This window comes from Apis dorsata, unplaced genomic scaffold, assembly GCF_000469605.1.
Source record: "Apis dorsata unplaced genomic scaffold, Apis dorsata 1.3 scaffold_118, whole genome shotgun sequence".
Lineage (NCBI taxonomy): Eukaryota > Metazoa > Arthropoda > Insecta > Hymenoptera > Apidae > Apis > Apis dorsata.
This window is the reverse complement of record NW_006263412.1, coordinates 316756-326621: the sequence shown is the minus strand read 5'-3', so window position 1 is coordinate 326621 and position 9866 is coordinate 316756. Positions and strand designations below refer to the sequence as shown.

Sequence of the window (9866 nt, the reverse complement as noted above, 5' to 3'; positions counted from 1 at the left end):
TTTTTACGCCAGTGTTTCGAGCGAAACGAAACGAGCCCTGTAATGATCCCTGCAACCGCGTCGTCGTCGTGTCGGATGGAATCGTATACGTGTATTTTCGAATCTTTGAAAAAAAAGCGGGAGAGCGTCTCTCGAAAAATATCCCGAAAAATATAACCCCGCCGCGGCCCCTGTTTCCCGTCATCTCGCCACCCGCGGATATATATCCCGCTTTAAATATAAGTGCACTTTAACGTTTTATCAGACGCCCGCGCCAGATTTGTATACGCGTAAATTCTCCGCGGGTATAAAGCGAATAAGAGTAAAAAAGAAAGTTGCGCGGCCGGTGTTGGAAAGCGTCGCAATCAAATCGGGCCAAATTATATTCGTACGTTTAATCGGTAAATCCGGTTTCGCGAGTTTTCAGCGGTAACTTTTAGGGGCCGGCAAGTTGGTTTAACTTTCATCGTTCGTACGCGAACGCGAGCGTAACGCGTGGACATGGAAAAACGCGTAACGCGCCCCTTCTCTATCCTCGTTACCTCCGCGATTTTCGAATAACGAGATTCGATCGAACGGTCGGCGGAACGGCGGTGGAGAGGAGGCAGGCTGTTGGATGCTGGAACTGGGCCGAAGAGTGGTATTGTAGCGCGCGTGGAAGGGAAGGGGGAGGGAAAAAAATAGGGAAGATTTCGTAAGATGGTTTTGTTATCGCTTCTCGTTAGCGGATGGCATCGACAAAAGGCGAATGATATAGGGAACGCGCTTTACGGAAAGAAAGCTCCGCGGCCGCGGAGCTATAATACTTTTTCTTCTGCAACGGTCATTATTCAAGCGTAACCCGGCGGGCCCGCGACATTCGTATTTCCGCGCTATTTTCCTCCTTTTCTTCTTCCTCTTTTCTATATTAGCAAACGCGTGGCTGTACACCGATCGTTTACTCCCTATTACAAATAATGGAATCGATTCCGCGTCGAACGTTTATATCCCCCCTTCTTACTTTTTCTTTACCAATTTTCGGTTTAGCGGGAACCGATACGAATATCGACCACTTGCTTTATTCCATTTCCCTCCCCTTTTTTCCCCTTTTCCGCTCTTCGTTATCGTATTTATCGGGTTTTAAGAAAATACTACTAATTCATATCGTATCGGAATTGATCGATTGACCGGATGGAAATCTTGAATTGGAAAAGGAGAAAAGAAAGGAGAAAGAAATTTTCATATCGCAATTTTGCCTGGAAGAGGAAAAAAGCGTGGCATTACGATATTCTTGCTCCTCCTCCTCGTCCTCCTCCTCGATAGAGAAAGGAAATTTAATCCGACAAAAGGTAAAAATTTCAGCAAACCGCGCTCCGCGTTGACGTAGATAGAAAGAAGAAATGGAGATAGAAGGAGGAGGAGATAAAGAGCTGGTAAAAGACGAATGTTTACGTGGTCGTTTCGACGAGACCATACCGTTGAAAAATTGTTGTTGATCCTTTGGACGAACGAAAACGAGCAACGCGCTTTAGTAGTTTTATATAATATGTAAAACAGGGGAACGATGCAAATGGAAACGTATATACTATCGCGCTACTTGAGTAATTAACGCTGGTGGAACGTTTGTAATTAATACGGCTCATTATCGTGACCAAGCTCGAATTTCCTCACATCGAATTGTCAGATGGTCGACCTAATTAATCAGTGCCATTTACAATTGGAATTACGCGCGAAACGAATCACCGTTAATTTTATCGCGCGCTAATTAGAAATTACTATCTTTCCTTCTTTTTCTTTTTTTTTCCTTTTTTTTTTCTTTTTCACCAATCACTGCGAATCGAGTCGATCCGTAAAGCGTTTTGAATACGAAACGATCCGAGTATTCAGCAGCTTCCTTGTGGATCAAAATTACCTTGCCAAACTAGCTCCCAGATCTCAATTTTCTTTCTCCTAATCCGGTATGCGAATATTCGCCATCTTGAAATTCCTGAACCCTCGTGGAAGTTTCGCGAGTTTCGCCGATAAGTTTGTGTATCGCGGTATTGCAGCTGGCCGAGCTTGCCTAGTTTCCGTCCGATCATCTTCCATCCCTGGTATTTTCTCCCGTAGTTGGAGCTTTCCGTTCTTTGAACAGCTTCCCGATCGAGGAGGATCGAAACGATTCGAGAGTGAAACCGAAACTTACGAAGAGGAGAAAAAAGAGGGAACGAATTACGTGTTGGTTAAAAAAAAAAAATGGCAAGTATCGACTCAAATGGGGAAACATCTCTCGCCCCTTTTTTCCGCCTCTTCGCGAAAAGACCCTCGCGAGAAAATTCTCGACATCGTGAAAAAGATACGATTGAAAATTTTCGTTCGGCGTACCATTTCGACGGGGAAGAAATATTTGTTTAATAATCGTGGAATATTTAAAAGGACGCGAGACAGAGTCCAACTTTTGATTTTCCTCGTGGGCGCGAATTTTCTTTCTACTCGAAAGTACGAAGTTTGTATCGCTCATCTCGATCGAAATGGAACGTCACTCGCAATTACGATGGAGTAAATCGTGAGGCGAATAATCAAGTTTTTATTTTTCCCGTGCATCAACTGCCGAGAGGGATCCTTGAATCATCGGTAGGAACGGAAAAAGGAATGGCGTTCCCCGCCTGGCTAGATAAGAGGAAAGGAGGGGAAAGAGGAAACTCGTTTAACGAGCGTGCCAGCGAGCTGATACACGGAATACATCTGCAACGAGATGCAAATTACGGACTTTACGGAAGTATTGTTACGGACGTGAGACAGCATGCGCTTCAAATAATAATAAATCGGGCGATACTAGCACACCGTTTAATAGCGCCGATAATTCGATCGAAGATTCCAGATCTTGCTATGTAAAAGAAGAAAGGATGAGACGACGCGTAGCATCGTCGATGATGGATCGAAATCCACGCGGAAACGGATTCGTTCATCCCCGAGTTTCTAGGAGAGGGAAATGCTCGTCCAACGGTTGCCGAGAATCGCGTGGTCGGGCGAAAAATGAGGGAATCTCGAGACTCGTCGGCTACTTCCGATCGGTTTAGCGCATTTCGGAAACTGTGCGGCGTAGACGGGACGCGGCACGACCTTCTCTCGCGGCAACCCCGTCCACCCTTCTCTCGCCCCTCTCGGCTCCGACCGGTCCCTATGGCAACGCACTTAAGCTCGCTTTAGTATTTCACCTCGGTGGGAGAGAGAGTTGGCAGCTTTCTCTCCGCGCCTCCCCCTCCAACCTTTCTCCAACCCCTCGACGACGGCCAACTATTGTCCACGCTGCATCACGCTCGGCCAACTTGCTCTTTCCACTTTAATCAGCCTCTCTTTCTCCACCGTCCTTCCGATTTAACTCGTTCACCTGTTTTCCCTCCTCGCTCGCTCCCCGAGTTTTGTCCTCCCTCTTGCGAAAGGCTTTAACCTAGGAGTATCTCTAATCGTCGCGAAACGGAACTCTCACCCTCTCCCTTTCTCTCTCTCTCTCTTTTATCGAATTCGCTCCTAAAACTGATCCTGATCCGTTTATGCCCTCCCATTCAGTTTTCCGCGCCGTTTCTTCGTAATTTGTAAATACACGCGCACGTCTTACGTCCCTCGATGACACACTTTTACGTTAATACTCTTAACCGCTTTCTTTTTTTCCTTCCATCCCTTCAACCCCTTTTTTCTCCCGCCGTCGTAATTCCCTACGATCAGACGAGCTTTCCTTCCCCGCCTTCTTTACGCGGCTTCCTTCCACTCTAAATTTCATTTCTCCCATTATTCCTCCCCACCAACGTTTAAAACGTTTTAAATTTTAGCTCGAAAAAAACGAAAGAATCGCACGCATCTCGAAAGAAAGGGAATCGATATAGAGGGACGTTGCGTTTCTCGTTTCGTTTCGTGGACGTCGAATTGGAGCGGCGAAGCGGGGATGAAAGTATATTAGAGATTTTGCGGCATCGGAGATAAATGGTTTCGCCGTGCCGATAAGATCGTCCATAAGATGGGGCCGGTTGGGTAAGCAAATTCGGAACGGAAGTTTTATAACTGAATTCTATTTGACGTTTCGAGTGAAATACGGGATTCGAATAAGAGGGAGGGAAAGTCGCGATTCGTTTCGAAAAGACGAGCTGATCATATTCCCGGTGAATAATAGTCGTGGCAACGCGATCGTCTGTCTAAAGATCCCACTTTTTTCCCCTCCCCCCCTTTCCCCTCTTCGTCCAATCGTGCGCTCGTCGTCAGCGATCGCGAATATTTTCCGATAGAGATCGATACGCGAGAAGAAAGGGGGAGAAGGTAACGAAACGGTTCTAACGGCCGATAAGGATAAAATTTATCGCTCTTGTTAATATACATCTTGCGCTACGATGAACAGAAGAAAAAGACTTATGTATAGCCTCCCTTAATGAGCACTTTGGAGTTTATTACCTCGTGCTTTAACCGGTATTAAGACAGCTTTAAAAAGAACGATCTTGTAAAACGAAGCGTCTAACCGCTATAAAACACCTGTCTGTCCTCCCGTTAATACCTGAACTGTCTGTAACACGGATAATTCTCAAACGTGTGCCCCCTCCCCCCGTCCTTTTCGTAACGTCCGTCTTCTTTTTGTAACGAAACGGGTCAAAGGAAACAAACAAGATGTTTTTTTTTCTTTTTTTCGAAGAATTCGAAGAGTAGAAGCAGAAACTCGAGCCAAACGCGTATTCGCAACCGATATTAGATATCGAACGTTCCCCGTGATGCGGGGGGGAGGGAAACTGAGGGGGTCAGAATGAGATGCTACGACAATAAATATATCCCACCGTCGGCAGCCATAAATCCCGCGTAATTGAATTTTCAACATCCATAACTGGTCGTCACCGGTGCGACCTCAGGAAATAGGATGGGATGTATCTTAAACCGAGCGGCCGGGATCCGTTCCCTTCCACTCCCGGAACGGCGCAATCCCTTCCAAGACCTGTTCGATTAAAACGCCGCCTTATTCCTCCTTCTCTTTTTTTCCCCCGACTTCAACGATTCTTCCATGTTCGCAGACTGGAACAATTTTTAATTCGCTCCCCCAAACCGATTCCTTCCCCTCTCTTTCTTCTTCTTTCACTTATATCTATTTCCCTCTTGCTCCACCCCTCCGTGCGATCCATTTTTTTTTCCTTCCTCCTCCTCCTCTTCGATTCTGAGAAAACGAAGGATTCCTTTGACGAGAACATCTAATCAAGGATTTCTTCGAAGCCAGAATCCTCCTCCTTCTTTTCCTCCCATTGCCGAATCGAACTCTCCTTTTTTTCTCTATTCGTTTTCTCTTTTCTCACATCCGCCAACTCTTCTTCCCGTCCTTTATTCTCATAATCTCTTTTTCGCGTGTTTCTTCATTTTTTCCATTCGTGTCGGCAGGGAAAACTTTGTCACGTGTGCGAAACGCGAGAGTAAACTCGTCGGAGAATGGTGTAAATAGAATGGAATCGATGGAAATCGAGGAGGTTACGCACATTTTGTGAATCGATTTAAATTTGGAATGAAAGGAGAATACGGGGAAAATATTTTTTCTTGATGTCTTAATGTGCTTAATGTACCGAATATCCGGAAAATCCGCGAATTCGTCGATTTGTGAGTTAAGCGGCGATAACGCGAGAGATCGGAGGGAACTGTGACGTCAGAGATTACGGATAAGCCCAGCCAACGGCGAGAAACAAATGACGTACTAACTGCATATTAACCGAACTGTCGGGCTATCCGTTGACTCCGCCTACTGACTCCGGGGAGCCACGCGAGTGTACTATCTACTACACGGCAAGAGTACGTACTACACAATTCACAAACGGGATACAAGCGACGGGACTAAACTTTCGCCGTTGCATTTTACGCCCGCGTAATCGTCTTTCTCGATGAATCTTCGTACGATAAAGACTATTATTCGAACGTTGCTTCATCGATATCTTCTCGCGCCTCTCAATTTCCTCTCGTTCGTTTGGCCAATTGTACGAGGAAGCGCGAATACCGATCTCGTTGGCGTTTTTCTATTTTTCGAAATCGTTATAGATTATGTATATATATATATTGTCTCGTGTATTTAGAAATCAAGCCATACTCTTAAATAATGCGAATAATATTTGCGAATCTGAGTAATAAAATAATTTCTCTCTCGTAAAATATCACCTTCCTGATGATAATCTTAAGAACGGACATTCTAAAAGAGTTAAGGGGATCGAGATAACGAGAATGTAACAAGATCCTCTCAATTTTCTCGTAACAAGCGCCGGTGAGAAGTATTTTTTTTTTTTTTTTTTCCTCTTTTCTCTATGCGCTAAAAGAGAAAAAGAAACGAAAGTTTACATGTCGCGGAGATAGTTTTGTAATTAAAAAACAAAAATTTATCGTTCTTTATTCGACGAGCATTGGAAAATAAAAATCTACCCAATAAATGGGTAATAAATGAATTATATTTCTCTATTTTCTCGATTGATAGATCTTGAAAAATCGTTCGATGCTTTTATCGCAGCATTAGTTATTCGCTTTAACGCTTTGTCGCGCGTGTCACTTTCTGCGCCGTATTCTGCGCAGATTATTGCGCACCCTTTTGTGCGCATTTTCAGTTCAATTAATGTCAACGTGGCATTCGGAATGAGAGGTTACGTTTCGAAAGAGAATTAATTTTCGTGTTGTATATAATTTTCGTGTTGTGAAAGTGAAATCGTTCAAAAAACGGAAAAATAATATGAACGTGTATACGTGTAGTGGTAGTAGTGGTAGTAATATCACAGGCAAAAGGAATAAAAAGGGAATAAATATGATGCGCGTAACGAAAAAACGCGGGAGTCTATGGGAGTGCATGCAACATGGGGAAAGAAAGGTAAAAAATAAACGAAACGTTTTGCTCTTTAATAATGCTTTAATAAGAGTACAATCGTTATTATCCATACGCAGATCGCTACGATTGTATTTTTATACAATTTCATATTCATAATTACATAAAATTTTAAATTTTACGTATTTATTGATATAAGAGTTAAAATCAAAATACGGAAAATCAAAGTTGCACTTCTTTAATGTGCGACCTAGATCAAATACCGAATAAACAACCTATATATAAGCGCATCAAAGTTTAGGACGTTCGATTTATTCGTCTGCTTTGGTTTTCTCAGTTTGGGTAGATGTAGCATCAGAAGTCGATTCCGGCTCGTGAATGCCCATCCATTTGCATCGTTTTTGTAATTCTTGTCGATACCTGTACAGAGAGATCGTTTCGTTTCTATCTCGCGTCGAGGATATCGCGACGAATTAGTTACCTCGGATGATTGATCGCGTAAATCCATGGATCGATACAAGATACTGTTTTGGCGAATACAGCAGGTAACATTGTAGATACAGGCGTTAAGAGTTCCCTGGAGCGAAAACACATCCATCGTTACTTACCATCCGCGCGAAAAAACTTATGATTTTCAGGAAAACGCGATAATTACCGATTGCCATATACCCCTATCAAAGCAACCGTTGCGTAGGGTGTCCAAGCTAGAAGGAAAAGGAAAAAGATGGTAAATGCTACTTTTGCGATTCTCACTTCGACGCTTCTCTCCTTGTCTTGATTCGATACTAATGACTTCACGTTCATTTTCTTTGCCTAAAAAGCACGAATAAACGATTTGTTTTAGAGTAGGAATTTCGTTTTTTTTATGTATATATAATAACATTACGTAAGAATAGTTATAATTATAGAAAAATATTGGAACGTTCGTACCTGCTCTCGCAGCATTTTTTCGTGATTGCGAATAGAATTGAGTAATCGAGAATAAAATAATACGATAAAAATGAGAGGAATCACGTAGGACCAAATGAAGATGCACGTCACAAAAACTTTCGTATCCTCGTCGTCCGTAAGAAAATCGAACGAACAAGTGGTGAGAAAGCCCTCTGGAATGGTTAGAAGGATACATAAGGCAAAAGTACGAGTCGAACGTTTCCGAGAAAAGAGAGGTGGAATTTGTTACCGGTAGTGTATCGGCCCCAAACTTTTAGTAACGGTAAAGCAGTGAACGGTGTCACCCAAAACCACGTGAAAGCGATGATTATCGCGGCTTGTTTCGAGTTGAGTCGTCCATCGATCGGGCAGGAAATGGTTCTGCAAAGAAAGAGAGGATTCGATATCTCGATTCGTAAATAATAGACGATGACGAAACGGAATAACTGTAACCTGTAACGGTCAAATGCGATGGCAGCATTTGTAATAGCTTGTCCCATGCCAGAAATCGATCCAAACACCGAATAAACATCGCATCCAATTTCCCAGCCAATCATACGTTCCATAAAACTGTTTATCACTAGCATTGGCATTTCAAAAGCCATTATTATATCGAATATCGCCAGGCTAACTATGAACATGTTCGAAGGGGTCCTCAGTGATTTTGATCTGGAAACAATTCGCATCCCGAATTGAAACGAAGTAGTCGGTAAACACAATCGGTAAATACGATGCGCGCGTATAACGATAGTCGGTACGCGTTCGTTGCACGATCGATCCACGCGGACGCGAGCATGGATTCCACGGTTTCTCGAGAGAGGGCAGCACGATGACTCGAATTATTAAATTTCAAACTTACGTGCTGAATATCCATATGACGCAACAATTGCCTACGAGAGACATAACTAGCAGCATCGAATAGATGAGCGCGAGTCCGATGTGAAAATGTTTTCCAGGTGCTGGGAATGCTCTCCAATGGGGATGGACAAGATCCGAATACTCCGGCGGTACGTTCCATCCCAAAAATCTTTCTCGCATCGAGGGAACATATCTGGATGATGAATAAATCAACAACGTTTATTTATAATACGTTTTAATATACGTATGAACGCTACGCGGATGTTAAAACGTTGGGTAGCGTAACGTTTGTCAAAGAAAGGAGATCACTGTTCGTTTCGCGCGAGAAATAGGATATTATATATGGAAAATTGGGTGAAAAAAAATTGGAAGAATGGAGATAGAGAGAGATTACGTGTACACACCCTTCCTCGGCCATGAAAGCCAACGCTTTACCGGCGATGGTCTTATTATGCAATAACATCCCGGCACGGTTCAAAGTCTTTACGATCGGTATGCGAGATCGGTATTAATTCCAAGCGGCACGGATTACGGTAATTCGACGATAGAACGTCGAAGCCGATAGAAGGATATCCTTCCAAGGATTCGATCGATCGATGACGAACGTTGTTGTTGCAAACACAGAAAGGAAAGGAGGGAGGAAGGGAGGAGAGAAGGAAGGAAGGAAAAAAGAGAGAGAGATACGAAGATAATATGGGGGAAGAGGTAAAAAGTTTGGATAACACCGCACTGTGGAGAAAAAAAAGAACAAGATATAACGCGCGATGACAACGACCTGAAGTGAGACGCGGTGATGACAAGTCGTGAATACGTTCCGCAACTCACTTGACTCGGTTTATCGAGATCCTTTCCTTTTATACGTACGACGATTCGTGATCGGGAATGGCGTGCCAGTTGAGAGCTTAATTCGATTTGCGATTTACGAATAGGAGAAACCTTTTGTTTAGCTGAGTCTAGTTGGTCACGCGAACCGATCTCGCACATTTCTTTTGCGACGATTCTTTAATCTCCGATCAAGGCTGGAAGAAAGCAAGATGGGAAAAATGGCGAGATACGTCGGTGGATGGGTACGGATACGGGTTCGTCCCATTGTTCGCGTTCGAAAAGTTTGTCGGAGGGTAAATTATCAAGGGTGGAGAGAGAGAAAGAGAGAGAGCGTGCGTGTGCGTATATACGATCGATCGGACGCGTGCTGTCAATCTCGTAATCAAGAGCCCGTTTTGTTATCGGTTTAACCGAATAATGCTCTCTCGAACCGATCGAAAATTCGGAGGAATGGCGACGCACGTCGGTCAGTGTCCTCCTGAAATTTCACGCAGCGTGC

The 9866-nt window shown here is 43.7% G+C and overlaps 2 protein-coding genes across 12 annotated transcripts in view; one reads left to right on the top strand and one right to left on the bottom strand.

Moving 5' to 3' along the window:
* The window catches only part of LOC102674684, a 77649-nt gene that overhangs the window by 20900 nt on the left and 46883 nt on the right, over positions 1-9866 (top strand). Inside the window, exon 1 of one of the 11 annotated variants that reach the window (XM_031509053.1) lies at positions 6666-6799. The exons of the other annotated variants lie outside the window; for them this stretch is intronic. Coding sequence (XP_031364913.1) covers positions 6769-6799 — 31 coding nt within the window. The 5' untranslated portion in view covers positions 6666-6768. Of the gene's footprint in view, positions 1-6665; positions 6800-9866 lie in introns of those variants that run through there. 11 annotated transcript variants of the gene reach the window in all.
* LOC102674564 (opsin, blue-sensitive) lies at positions 6819-9368 on the bottom strand. Its single transcript, XM_006612709.2, has 8 exons — positions 8947-9368; positions 8544-8735; positions 8138-8353; positions 7935-8065; positions 7685-7857; positions 7410-7567; positions 7236-7331; positions 6819-7174 (listed from the first exon to the last, which is right to left on the bottom strand). Exons 1-8 carry the CDS (start codon positions 9003-9005, stop codon positions 7066-7068), a joined length of 1134 nt encoding a protein of 377 aa, XP_006612772.1. The 5' UTR covers positions 9006-9368; the 3' UTR covers positions 6819-7065.

Coding starts and splice junctions, on each gene's coding strand:
- LOC102674564 (XM_006612709.2), bottom strand. CDS start 9,005: ATGTTATTGCATAATAAGACCATCGCCGGTAAAGCGTTGGCTTTCATG. Junction 8,736..8,946: donor GCTTTCATGGCCGAGGAAGG/GTGTGTACACGT, acceptor TTCATCATCCAG/ATATGTTCCCTCGATGCGAG. Junction 8,066..8,137: donor ATCGCATTTGACCGTTACAG/GTTACAGTTATT, acceptor CTTTCTTTGCAG/AACCATTTCCTGCCCGATCG.